The sequence below is a fragment of the Alligator sinensis genome, unplaced genomic scaffold (genome assembly GCF_000455745.1).
Source record: "Alligator sinensis unplaced genomic scaffold, ASM45574v1 scaffold1054_1, whole genome shotgun sequence".
NCBI lineage: Eukaryota > Metazoa > Chordata > Crocodylia > Alligatoridae > Alligator > Alligator sinensis.
In genome coordinates, this window is record NW_005842480.1 from 1161595 (window position 1) to 1174488 (window position 12894).

The window sequence follows — 12894 nt, forward strand, 5'->3', positions numbered from 1 at the left end:
GCCAGGTGACGGCGTGGCCCCTGGGCTCCCGGGGACCGCGTCTGCTGGCAGCCCCGGGGCGCGTCTCCCAGCGCAGCCGGGCCCTCGTGGGTCTGCACCGGGGCTGGGAGGGAAACCGAGTCGGGCCCTGGCGTCACGGCGCTTTTCCCGCCCGCCCGCAGGTCGTGGCCCGGCTCCGCTCGTCCTGCGCCGACATGGCCGAGGAGGAGGTGGCCAAGCTGGGGGTGTCGCTCTTCAACTGCCAGGCCAGCGCCGAGGGGCGCCGCACCTACCCCTGCACCGCCGGCATGGTACGGGGTCCCGCTGGGGCAGCCGGGTTGAGACCCTCCCTCGGTCTGCACAGGGCGGTGCAGCCCGTTGCACCCCCGCGCTTTGCCCTGTGCTGCCCTTCTCCCCGGCCCTCTTGCACCATGCGGGTGCCCCCCACGCGACTCGAGTCTCCCCTTGCTCTGCGCCCCGGCTCTGTACCGTAACCCTGCCTGGCCCCCTCTCCCCCAGAGCCTCGCGGCGTGCACGGCGGGCATGGACCCCGACACCTGGAACGCCTACCACATCGTCAGCAACCGGGCCCGAGCCGTCTGCTACGCCACCCGCCAGCTGCAGTTCAGGCGCCGGACGGAGCAGACGGTCAACGCGCTGGTCTCCACGGCCGCCGGCCAGCTGGAGGCCATGAGGTTGCTCAAGGTGGGTGTCCCAGCAAGGACTTGACATGCCGGGCAGCTGGGGTGACACGGGGCTTGGGTCCAGAGTGTGGCCGGCTGGCACCAACCCTGCAGAGTCCTGGCTGGAGGGTCTTGCCCCCACGCTCATGCTGCACTGGGGGCAGGAAGGGATTTCCCCCCAACTCAGACTGGTGCATACTGGGGAGAAATCCCTTCCATTACTGGTCTTCCTCTGTAACGGGGGCATGGCCTGGGCTTTCTGGAGGGGACGTTAACAGCCTTTTACGCAAGCAGGACGTTGGAGGCTGCGGCTTTCTCAGCCCCAAAGGACCCTCTGTGCCCCAAGGCTTGCACGCTGCCTACTTGCCATGCAGTTGGTCCAATAAAAGAGATCGCCCCAACACCCTGGCTTCTCCCATACTCTCTCAACCCCGTTTGACTCTGGGCACTCTCCAAAAATACTGGCTCTTTGCTTTCACCCCATGTCTGACAATGACCAAGTCCTAGAGCAATTCTTCTGTTGCAAACAGCCCAGCGAGCCCACAGCAGCGCAGAACGGTTTGGACGCGGGAGTGCAGCAAGGGAGGTTGAGGCTGGATATTAGGAAGAACTTTCTCATCAGGAGGGTGGTGAAGCACTGGGACAGGCTCCTCAGAGAGGTGGAGGAGTCTCCATCCTTGAAGGTTTTGAAGCCCCAGGTAGACAAAGCCTTGTCTGGGATGATGTAGTTGGGGCTGGTCCTGCTTGGAGCAGGGGTTGGACTAGATGGGACCTCCGGAGATCCCTTCAACCCTAATTTTTTACGATTCCTGTTTGAAATCTCTGGGTTTATGTTGTGAATCGCATGTAGGTGTTTTGCAGAGCTACGGCCCCTACCAGATGTGCAGGTAAAGGTGTGATGGGATCCAATGCACAATCCACGCAATCACCCTTCCTGCCATGCCACGTGTGCCGGAGGTGTGATTATGGCCAGAGGTGTGATTGTGGGATTGAGCCTCCCATCACGCCTTACTGCTAGTGCAGGGGGAGCTTGGTGTCACATCAGTCCTGCCAAGGACTAAATCAGTCCCGAGACAGTTGTGATGCAGAGGCCGTGCTCCACACTCCCGTGCTTAATAGCTACCGATGCCCTGTTCCTCCAAGAACATGTCCAATCCCTTTGTGAGCCTGGCTAAACTAACAGCTTCCACCACGTCTGGTGGCAACAAGCTCCACATTTTAATGACATGCTGGAGGAAAAAGACCTTCCTGTTGTCACAATCCCAGGCTCCCCTTGTACCAGCAAGCTCCTGCAGCTGGGAGCTGCCTCAGCTGATGGTGGAGGGGAGGATGTCATGGTGCTCCCCTACAGCTGAGAAGACCCATCAGCGGAGGGGGGTCATGGCCATGGGGCAGCACCTGGCCACTAGTTCAACTAGTGGTGTGATACAAACCAGCAACAAAGTTGTTACCTGTTTTTTGTGGAACACCTTTGTGGCTTGTTCCTTGGTTTACAGTGCCGTTAATGGCTGTAACGTGTGGCCGAGTTGCAACCATTGCAAAGATGCAATTTTTGGTTAATGGCGTCTCAAGTGCAACATGTGGCAGGGGCTTGACAGTGGTGATAGTGTGGCACCCTTAAAACAGTCTTGTGGCACCCCACCATGCTACAGCACCCCAGTTGAGAATCACCGCCCTGGTCCATCCCAGCTTCCATACTGCTCCTGCCCAACTACAAGGTAAAGCAAGGCATGCTGGGGTTGGTAGCCTACCCCCAGCCACACTTCTGCCCCCCATGGGTAGCCCTGCCAGGGGAGCTGCCTTCCTTGCAGGGCTCTGAGCTGGGCCCCACGTCTCCGGCAGGACGGGCAGGAGGAGCTGAAGGAGCTGACGGAGGAATCCCTGCAGCGGGTGGTCCGTAGCCAGCACGAGCTGCTGGCGGAGCAGGAGAGACTGCAGGGCGGCCAGGAGCAGATGGCATCCTCCCTCCGCGGCAACCTGGAGCAGCTAGCCCAGGAGGAAGCCCTGATCGCCAGCGGGCAGCAGCAGGTGGCTCAGCTCATCGAGGGCATCACCAGGAAGATGGGTGAGCACGGTGCCTTGTCCCATGCACGGTGCCCACCGGCCAGCCTGCAACCCCCATGGCCTGGAGCTCCCGTGGGAGGTCTGGAAGGGGGCCCCAAGGTGCAGCTGGCCCTGGCATGACCCTCCCTGGGCCGCAGGAGCTGGCTGGAGGCTCCTTGTCCCAGGCGTAGCTGAGCATGGGATGGGGTCTCACGGGGGTCCTGCCCCTCTGTCCCACAGAGAACATGAGCATCCACCTGGGCGAGCAGGACGTGGAGCTGCAGGAGGGGCACCAGGTCATCCTGGCCGACCTCAGCCGCGTGCAGAGCCGCACCCAGCAGGTCTACGCCAAAATCGGTACCGGGGCAGGAGGGGCACGGGCTGGGTGCTCCCAGCTGGGACTATGGCAGCTGGCATGGGCAGTCTCCACCATCTCTCCCTGCCTTGGGACCCTTGGCCCTGCCCTGGATGGGACCCCCCTGCCAGAGCCAGCTGCCCCCTGCCAGCAGCGTGGGCACTAGGCTCTGGGTTTCCTCCACCCCCAGAGTCCGACCTGGCGCTGATCCAGTCCTACCAGAGCCAGACAGGCCTGTACTATGAGGAGCTGATGGGCAAGCTGCAGCGGGTGAATCGGAGCCTGGGGCAGGTGCTGGGCGCTGTGGAGCACTTGCAGAGCAGCGTGGAGAGCCGGCTGCAGCACATCCAGAGCGTCATCGCCTGGACAGGTGACGCGGGGCTGAACCCGGCTGGGCTCCACGCTGGCCAGCCACAGCTTGGTATGAGCGGGCCTTAGGGAACAGACGCAGCACTTACCATGGGGTAACTGAACCTGGGGTAAGGAGCAGACACCCCGGCCACGCTTGGTGCTATTGCAGCACGTGGCGACTAGGGCAGCCCATCTCCTTCGGGGAGATACCCTGGGCTGGTGGAGCAGACACATGGCTGCCATGGGATATAGTTACCCCTGGCATAAAGCCGCGTGTCCTTGCTGCTCCTAAAGTAGCCTCTGTCCAAGCCCTCGCTGGCCGTCCCTAGGTTGTTCAGTACTGCAGCACCATCCATCTGCTCTTGTCCTTTCCCCTGTGGCTCTAGCTGGTGACCTCCCTCTCCAGGTGGAGTTAGGGGGTGCATTGACACCCCCCAATCCCCAGCCTGAGCAGGGACTGGCAGGGCCCCGGTGCCAGCCCAGGAGCTGGCATGGTGCCCAGGGATGCCTAACCAACCTTGCTCCCTCCTCTCGCAGGGGTGAGCCTGGGGGCCATCTCCACCTGCACGCTGCATGCCGCCTACTTCCTGCTGGCCGCCCTGCTCCTGGCCTTCCTGCAGACACCGGGACTGCCCCGTGCCGCCCTCCTGGTGCTGGTGGCGGCCAATGCACTCTCCGAGCTGCAGCGCGCTGCCTCCCTGGGCTTCCCGGCACTCACTGCCCTCCTGGTGCTCGTCATCACGGGTGGGTATGGCCGGGTTCCCTTCCTCTGCACCTGGGGTTGCCAGGTTTGGGGGGATGCCAGGCTCATGCATGGACCCAGCAGCCCGAGGTGGGGAAAACTGCATTGCTCCCTGCAACTGGGAGCAGCACTGGGCTGACTGTGGCTGCGTTTCCCCCTCGTTATGCAGGGCACTGGCTGCTGACCAGCGTGTGCCATGGGGCCTGGAGGGTGCAGGGCCAGAAGCCCGGGCTCGCCCTGCTGCCCCCTCCCCAGAGAGCCGTGGGGGCCAGGGCTGATCCCAGCAGCCGCAGGACCTCCACCCCAGACAGGTAGGAGGAGAGACCCTCGGGAGCATCAGTCCCTTGGCTACGAGCCGGGGCCCAAAGGGCTCTTGGTCGGTGTCTGGACCAGGCGAGCACCTGGGCACAAGGTGGGGGCCAGGTGCTGCAGAGGAGACGGGTAGTGAGAGCCCTTGGCCCCCCTGCCGGTCACGGGGAATCTGCATCTATGGTGGGGGCCGGCGCACAGTACGTAGGGACTTAAACCCCCTTCCCTGCTAGCCTGGCCTGCCCTGCCAGGTGCCAGGGACATGCCCAGGGTTGGGCAGGCCAGCAGTGGCAGAGCCCAGGATCTCCCAGCTCTGCTCTGTCAGGAGCTGGGTGTCCGTGTGCCCTTGCTGGGGAGTGTCTGGCTGGCAGGGCTCTCCTGGATCAGGGGGTGCTGGGTCCCCCTGTTAGATCCCAGACCTGAGCTGGCACTCCTCTCCCTCCACATCCCAACACTTCATCCGTGGGTCCACGTGGGCTTTGCACCCTTTGCCGCCCAGCTCCGTGTCTCCTGTGGGACTGAAGGGAGAGCTGCCGGCTGCCGAGGGGGCACTGGGGTGGTGCCTGGCTCCGTGACCTGGCTTTCTCCCCCGGCAGGGAGTGTGAGACCAGCCTCCTGAAAGAGGAGCTCCACCAGCTGGAGGACATGAGCTACCTGCCAGGTGAGCGGGGCCGGAGCACATGCCCTGGGGGTAGGTGCTCCCCTTCCTGCTGGGTGCGGCGAGGCGGGACCTGGGAGCTCCCACGAGTGGAGCCAGGAACGAGCCTTGGTGGAACAAACGGAGCAGGTGGGAGATGGGGAGACCAGCCCTGCCTCCCCGGGGACTTGGCTTCCTTTGGAGACCCCTCGAGCACCCTGGTGGGGTCTCCCCAGAGCCCCCGCTTGCTGCTTGGGGGCCAGCTGGACTCTGCTCGCTCCCGGGGCCCTGGTCTCTGTGTCCCCGGGCACTGGAGCACTGCCCATGGCTCTGTTGCAGACGGTCCCTACCTGGAGCCGGACTCCCTGAGGCCATCCCCATCCTCTGCAGCCCCGGGGCCCGGGCTGGGCCATGCCACGAGCCTGCGTCGCATCAGCCTTGCCCGCAGCACCTGGCATGAGGTGCTGGAGAGGCGGGTAGGTGTGTAGGGCTGTGGGGGAGGCTGGGTCATCGTGGTCAGCTCCTATGCTGTTGGCTAAGCTGCCCAGGACCAGGTGGGCACCCAGCTTGCTTGTCGCAGCCTAAGTAAGGCCGTGGACACCAGTCAGTTGAACCCCTCGGATGCTGAGCAGTGCTGGGAGAATGGCTGTAAAACAAGTGTGCTGCTTGAGAGACCCCCAACACCCCTCCAGCCCATCAGGATCCATGCACATAGGGTCCTTGGCATCTCTCTGGGTCCTGGGTGGGGGTGCTGGGCCTGTGGACATCAGCTGAAGCAGCAGCTGGTCCTTGGAGCCAGGACGTGCATCACTCCTCTCCCAACAGGCCACGTCGGACAAGCGCCATCCAGGCCTCAGCCCTGCCTCTCTGCTACGGTGCTACAGCCCCAACCAGACCTTGGCCAGCGACATGTGAGTACGTGGCATTGCCACCTCCCGTGCACGCGACCCATCCACGAAGCCACCAGACGGCAGCTGGGCCTGGTGAGGTGGGGAGCAATGGGGGATGAAGCCCAGAACCAGCCCACGTCGCATCCAGCTCGTGGCCAGAGACGCGAGGGGGAGTCTTGGGGCTCCTGGCCTGACCGGGGCTGTCTGCCCTTGCAGGTCCACCTCCTTGCTGTCTCCGCGGAGCCTGTGCCAGGGTGTCACCAGGGCCGGGCAGCCGTGCAGGAAGAAAGCTGTCCCGGGGCAGGACTTCTGCCACGTCCACGCCTAGGGGCATGTGTCCCACGCCAGCTGAGCTGCAGCCTCCCGGCTCGCTGCCCCGAGACCTAGGGTGCCAGGTCAGCGTGACCTACGGAGACTCTTCTTTTAAACACTGCCTCTGGTTTTAATGTGCATGTTTGCAGTGTGACAAGCGTGACTTGGGTGCGTGCCCCAGGTCCCTTTGGGCTCCCGTATTTTGGGGAAGGCTCTTTTAAAATTGTTCCTGGCCTGAACGTTGCAGCCATGAGCCGTGGGTCAGGCTCAAAACTGGGGCTGGTCCGTTCTCACGCTGATTTGGGAGAAACTGCTCTCTGCTCGCCCTCCCGCCCGCACTTGTGCTTGTGGGCAGGTCACACTGGGCTCTTCCTGTCCATTCCCGGGTGCTGGCCATGACGCCGGGCCTGCAGGCTTGGGGCTTCGGCAGTGCTGGCAGGACTGGGGTCAGGATCAGTGCCTAGGATAAGCCGCTGCCAGGCCCTGAGGTTTTAGAGGGGAAACCCACTTTTTTGCACACGTTTAATAAATGCCGTTGAGTTACGACTCGGGTCTTTGGTGTCAAAGCGAACCGAGCTGGCCTGGGGTAGGCTGCGGTGGGGACCTGGCGGGGCGGGGTGGGACACGAGGCTGGATGTCAGTCTCCACTGCTCCATTTTGCCTGGCACTGGAGCAGTCTTGGCTGTCGGAGGTGCTGCGGCATGGATGTGACTCGCTTTCTCTAGACAAAGAGAAGCAAGTCAGTGGGTGGGAGACTACTAGGGACGATGCCTTGCTCGTGCTGTATGTGGCCAGGCAGCTGCTCTTCCAGCCTAGGCTGTCTCGGGGTGTGGGGGTCCCCTATCGATGGGTGCAGGGGGGCATCCACACTGCTCCCTGCTTGAAGAGTGAAGGCACGTGGCCAGGTCAGTGCAGACATGCTCTCTTCATATCGCCCTGATATGTAAGTGCCCCTGGCCAGAGCGGGGTTCATTCCTCTTTGCTCCACCTTGCCTCCCTGGGGTGTCGGGGGAGATGGGGTCTGTCCCTTTGCTGCATCTGGCCATTCACAGGGCTGGTGAGAGAGATCGTGCTCAGCTAAATCCACAGCCAGCTGCTGCTTTTGACCCATGGGGAGGGAAAAATGATGCTGCCACAGCTGATCTCTGCTCTGGGGAGCTTGCTAAGCTCAGAGGGGTGGAAGAGCTTTTTGCTGCATCTGCTGCTGCCCGGAGAGGATGTTACAGCTGTAAGTGCCGGCCCTCTGTGGGCACCGTGGGAAAATCTGGGGGCTTAGAAAGGGGGTGCAGAAGCGTTGGCTACAAATGTCCAACTCGGGATCCTTAAAATTCTAGTTTATTAGGCAGATTGAAACGCTGTAATCACAAACCTTGGGGCTGGTCCCCGCACACGCACAGTAGCAGGCTACAGAGTCAGGTATACCTATCCTACAAGCGCTGGAGTCTGTCGTTGAGGCTTCTTTCAGCGTAGTGTTATCTTGCAGAAGGGGGTCGCCGGCTGGTCCTTCTGGCTGGATAGGTCTGGTCGAGTTGGAGATCAAGAGGGCGCCACTGAGGGTCACTTTTCACTGCCTTTTATCTGTCCCTGGCAGACTTTGGTGACTCCCCAGTTTTCAGGTTTGCCCAATCCAGGGGTCATTGACCCTCGTGGGGCTTCCCCCCCCCCCCCCCCTTGGTGGCTACTGGACAGCATCTGTCCGCCCTAGGGGTCATCCGCATGAACATGCAGGTTTGGGAGTCTGTTGATGAATTTAGAATAGGGCTCTGGGAGTGGTCGATCTGGAGATATTCAGCCCAAAGGTTGGTCTCTGGCGTTGATTAACTCAGGCCAGGGCTTCTAGCCCTTGATCAGCGAGGCTTAGTGATTTCCCTGTTGTTACATTGTCTTCTATTGAAGTCTTCCGTTGGTTGATCTGCAGTGTCCCAGGTGTTAATTGTTGTCTGCTGCTACAGTGTTACACATTCAATCACTGATTCACTCGCTCTTTCAGGGGCCAGCCTGATACAGAGAAGGACAGTTTGATTCCTGCCCTTGTTAACATTGTTACAATGTATAACTTACTTATGAAACTAAACACATTTAGTTGAAAGTTGAAAGGTGAGGAGTATAAAATATAAGCTACAAATGCCATGGCACACAAATAGATAAAAATACCAAACTACAAGGGGAGATACAAAATGCACACATACAAATTTTAAAACACAATTCCTTATCTTAAAGTGAAAGAGAGAGGAAGGAAGAAAAGGTAGAAAAAGAGAAACATATCCAAAGAGGGGAGAGCAAATGCAGGCAAGAGGAAAAGGGAGCTTTCTGCTACAGAAGATGTAGCACATGCTCACCTAGACCCCCCTCCCCCACACACACATTTTTCTCTGGTTAAACCAAAACTAGAAGCTTTAGGGGGCTAGCACGGTATTATTCAATTCAAAATCAAAGCAGAAACTAATGCAACTATTGGCATTTGTGTCCCTTTGCTCGACTATCCCACAAGAATGCTGTGAGACCATAACAAAAGCCTTGCTAAAATCAAGGTACACCACATCTACCCGTCTCTGCATACCCATGGAGCCAGTCACCTCGTCACAGGAGGCCATCGGGTTGGTCAGGTGTGACTTGCCCCCGGTGAATCCATATTGACTGCTCCTGATCGCCTTCTTCTCCAAGTGCTTGGAAATGGATTCCTTGCGGATCTGCTCCAGGATTTTTCCAGGGACTGAGATGAGGCTGACTGGTCTCTAGTTCCCTGAATCCTCCTTTTTTCCCTTTCTTAAATATGGGCACTATGTTTTGCCCTTTCTCCTGTCATCCGGGACCTCTCCTGATCACTATGGGGTTTCAAAGGTGATGACCAATGGCTCTGCAATCGCATCAGCCCGCTCCCTTGGGCTCAAGGGTGGACACGTGCACATGTGGACATGTACAAGTTTGGCCCCGTGGACTTGTACACATCCAACTTTTCTAAGTAGTCCCTAACCTGTTCTTTCACCGCTGTTGGCTGCCCGCTGTAACCCAAAAATGAGGCTAATGACTAATAGCAATAAATGATGAAAAGAAACGGACTAAGTGTACCCGGGAGTTATACGCTTAGTGCATTACCCCACCCCACACACACTCACACGTGCATACACTCTCACAGGTGACACACTTACTTGATCCCAAGGGCACTGCAGATAGGGTCCATCCCTATCTGTTGATGGAGCGGGGTATCTGACCTGGCATGCACAGGTGCAAGCTCCAGTGGTGAGGGAAGTTCTTCCCTCTCTCATTCTTTTTCTCGCCCCCTTTTATACAGTTTATGTTGCTGGGAAAGATTTCTCAAACCCTATCCCCAAGGCACGTGCTGTTCAGTCGTCATGTAGAAAGGTTCCTCTTATCTAGCCAACCTGAACCACTCTTTCTGCCGAGGATGTTTACACAGACATCTGGCCGTCAGTGGTTTGCTTCTAGGTGCCGACACCACACTTCCTTTCTTAGCTGTTTCCTTGTATTCATATCATCCGTTGCTGCTTTGTTAGTCACATACACCACATTCGTGCACTCTATTGCTGACTTGACCAATTAGTGATACATTTTCTCACAGGCAAGGGTCAGCCCTGGTGCACTGAGCATGTGGACGCCAGGCGTGGACATGCAGTTTCCGGTGTCTGTGTTGCAATAGTGGCTTGGCTGATTTCTGTAGCGTCTTTGTCTTTCAAATGCTGGGTCCATGGTTCCTGGGTGAGTCCATGGAAAGCAATGGTCTGGTCATTGAGCTGATTATTCAGTAGAGACCTGCTACCCTTGCCTACAAAATCTGCTGCTGCCGTGGAGCCGTGCATGGCGCAGGGTGGTGGTGGGGACGGCTGCGTGCTGCTTGGCCACCACCACACTGCCGCTGCCGGCCGCACAGCTCCGGGCACGGCTATGGCTTAGCTTATTCATACCTATTATACCTATGTCTTAACTTACTCATACTTTGCTATAGGGAATAGAGAGGGAGAGAAAAAGTCAGAAATAATTGGGGAAGGGAGGGAATGTATTTGAAAATTTAAAAAAAAAAAAAAGAAAAGAAAAACTGGGGAGCTTGCTACAAAATCACGGGTGTCCTTGTCACAGCAGTGGTGCCTGCCTCATCTATCCCTTCCAAGTGACGACAGGCCCACCCTTGGGTTATACTTAGAGCAATAGTGTAAGCCCCACCCAGGCGTGCGAGGCCAGTCGCATAGACAGAGGGAGCAGGTTTTCTGCCTCCCACAGGAAAGTATCCAGCTCAGGTTATAACTCAGGGCCAGAGGTGTCTGCCCTCTGCTTGGAGCAAGGTAACCTAACTGTCAGATAGCAGAGTTTGAGGAGAGACCGAGGTGGTATTCTGCCACAGACCAGAGTATTAACAAATTGTTTTTGGGAACCATGACAATCACTTCACTGTCCCCTGCCCCAGGCCTGCAGCCCCCGGCTCTCCTAGCAGGAGGGGGTCAGGCCTCTCCCAAGGGAGCTGGGGGCTTTCCTCTGGAGCATCTGCTAGGGGGTAAGAAGGGGGCTGCACCATGCAGTTGGCCATGCAGTCCTGCCCGCTGTGGAAGAGTTGGCGGTTGCTGACGAGGAGCAACATGATGAAGGCACTCAACAGAGAGCTGCCGAGGATGACGGTGTTGTACTGGGGCAGCGCGGTGTCCCTTCGAGCGTCTGCCTCGAGCAGCAGGCTGCTGATCCTCACCTTCACATAGGAGAAGAGGCCTAGCACCAGGATCCACGGCAGCACCTGCCAGGAGAAGCCGTATCAGCAACTGCCTGTGCAAGCCACTGCCATCCAGCTAACGGCATTGGCATGGCATGGCATGGCGGGGTGGGTGAGGGCATGATGACCATCCTGGCCTCAGAGACTTCCCAGCTTTGCTGCGATTGAGGTAGACCTAGGAGCTGGGGATGGCCCTGTTACCCCAAGAGAGGCACCAGCCAGGGAAACCCCTGCCCTTTGGAAGCAGATGGGTGGTACCCATGGGCGGGGCAGGGGCAGATACCTCTCCCCTCCCCAGCAGCCACCCTACTGGCCCCAGGGCACTCCCGATACTCACCACCAAGGCAACCCCCACGCCGCTCCCTACCAGCGGTGGGCAGGGGCTGAGAGCTGCCAACACCATTGGGTAGGCCGCAAGCAAGCATCCCAGCAAAGAGATGACGCTCAAGACCGCCACCGACCTAGGGGCAGAGAAAGGACAAAGGGGGGCAGCCACGTTTCATAGTTGGTCGGGTCGGAAGGGACCTGAGCAGATCATCCAGTCCGACCCCCTGCCATGGCAGGAAAGAGCACTGGGGTCAAACGACCTCGGCAAGGTGTTCATCCAGTCTTCTTTTGAAGCCCCCCAGGGTAGGAGCCAGCACCACTTCTCTTGGAAGTTGGTTCCAGGTCCTAGCCGCCCTGACAGCGACGTAGCGTCTCCTGGTGTCTAGTCTGAATCTGCTCTCGGTCAGCTTATGACTATTATTCCTTGTTACCCCTGGTAGTGCTCAGGGGTTCAGGGACTCTCCCATTCCCCACTGGTCTCCCTTGGCTAGCTTGTAGACAGCCACCAGATCCGCTCTCAGCCACTGGCCCATGAATCCCGCTGTGCTCCCAGCTGCTGGTGAAGAGTGATCCCCACCCGCAGGCCTGGCAGCAGGGAATGGCGTAAGCAGGGGTCCAAGGTGGCTGAGCCTGCTCGGAGAGTATCTGCAGCCAGCCTCAAGGCAGGCTGTGCCCAGGTGCTCCAAGGGCAGCTGCCTGGCATTACACAGGGAGACTTGCTCTGCATCTGCTCCTGGCAGGCCGTGCCCAGGGCCCGGGTCCAAGGTCCAAAGGCACACTCAGACAGGTGTCTCATGGGGGGCTCAGACAGGGGCATGGGCCACACTAGGGCCATTAGAGAGGGGTCCCGTCCCCTCCAAGTCAGTCCTCTGGGCATGCTGGCAGACCCTGCATAAGCTTGGGGTGAAACCAAGCCTTTCGTCACCCTCTGCATGGGGCGGGGGTCAGGGAAGCAGTGCAGGGACATGGACACGTGCGCCTTGCTTATTCCCCCCAACAGGGTACAACCCAAAGCAGGCGGCTGGAGGGGGTCAGCTCCACGCGGGAGATGGGGGCTTCTGTGGGGGCCCTTGTGAAACCAGGACACGGGTCTTTGGCAGGTAACTGCGGGGCACCAACCCCGACGCCTCTCTGTGAAAGCAGCGGCTGGGCAGAGGTGCTGCCACCTGCACTCACCTGCATGGCATGAACTTGGTGAAGAAGTGTGCAACGGAGCTGGCCATGCTGCTGAGCACGACAGCCAGGTGGTAGGCCAGGCTGCCGTAGGGCAGGCAGGAGTAGCTCTGCACCGAGGGCAGCACGCCGTCGCTCAGCACGTTGCACAGCCCCAGCAGGTAGATGGTGCGCCTGCTCCAAAAGGAGGGTGCCAGGGTGGTGGGTGCTGGTACCGCGGGGGTGCTGGCTGGGCTGGGGGTGCCGTCCTGAAGCGGGAAGGACTCCTCCATGCCCACGCTGTCCTTGGAGGGGCTCTTGGGCATGGCCGGCCTCAGCCCCAGGAAGGCGAGGGCCGAGACCGCCAGCATGGCGAAGAGCAGCCAGAAGTAGGTGG

General features: G+C 59.4%; 2 protein-coding genes across 2 annotated transcripts in view; one reads left to right on the forward strand and one right to left on the reverse strand.

Annotated features, from left to right (window-relative positions):
• Positions 1-157: 157 nt before the first annotated feature.
• Positions 158-6889, forward strand: LOC102371583 (protein brambleberry-like). The gene is made up of 11 exons (XM_025212742.1): positions 158-290; positions 499-684; positions 2505-2727; positions 2946-3062; positions 3251-3481; positions 3949-4155; positions 4323-4464; positions 5059-5123; positions 5439-5575; positions 5925-6010; positions 6206-6889. Exons 1-11 carry the CDS (start codon positions 195-197, stop codon positions 6315-6317), a joined length of 1602 nt encoding a protein of 533 aa, XP_025068527.1. The 5' UTR covers positions 158-194; the 3' UTR covers positions 6318-6889.
• Positions 6890-8507: 1618 nt separating this feature from the next.
• The window catches only part of LOC106722599 (solute carrier family 52, riboflavin transporter, member 2-like), a 6249-nt gene continuing 1862 nt past the window's right edge, over positions 8508-12894 (reverse strand). Inside the window, exons 4-6 of the mRNA XM_025212737.1 lie at positions 12522-12830; positions 11356-11479; positions 8508-11042 (exon numbers count right to left, since the gene is read on the reverse strand). Coding sequence (XP_025068522.1) covers positions 10698-11042; positions 11356-11479; positions 12522-12830 — 778 coding nt within the window. The 3' untranslated portion in view covers positions 8508-10697. The remainder of the gene's footprint in view (positions 11043-11355; positions 11480-12521; positions 12831-12894) is intronic.

Excerpts from the sequence above, each read along its gene's own strand:
- LOC102371583 (XM_025212742.1), top strand. The coding sequence starts at position 195 with ATGGCCGAGGAGGAGGTGGCCAAGCTGGGGGTGTCGCTCTTCAACTGC. Across the intron at positions 685-2,504 it reads AGGCCATGAGGTTGCTCAAG|GACGGGCAGGAGGAGCTGAA; the intron begins GTGGGTGTCCCA and ends CGTCTCCGGCAG. Across the intron at positions 5,576-5,924 it reads ATGAGGTGCTGGAGAGGCGG|GCCACGTCGGACAAGCGCCA; the intron begins GTAGGTGTGTAG and ends CTCTCCCAACAG.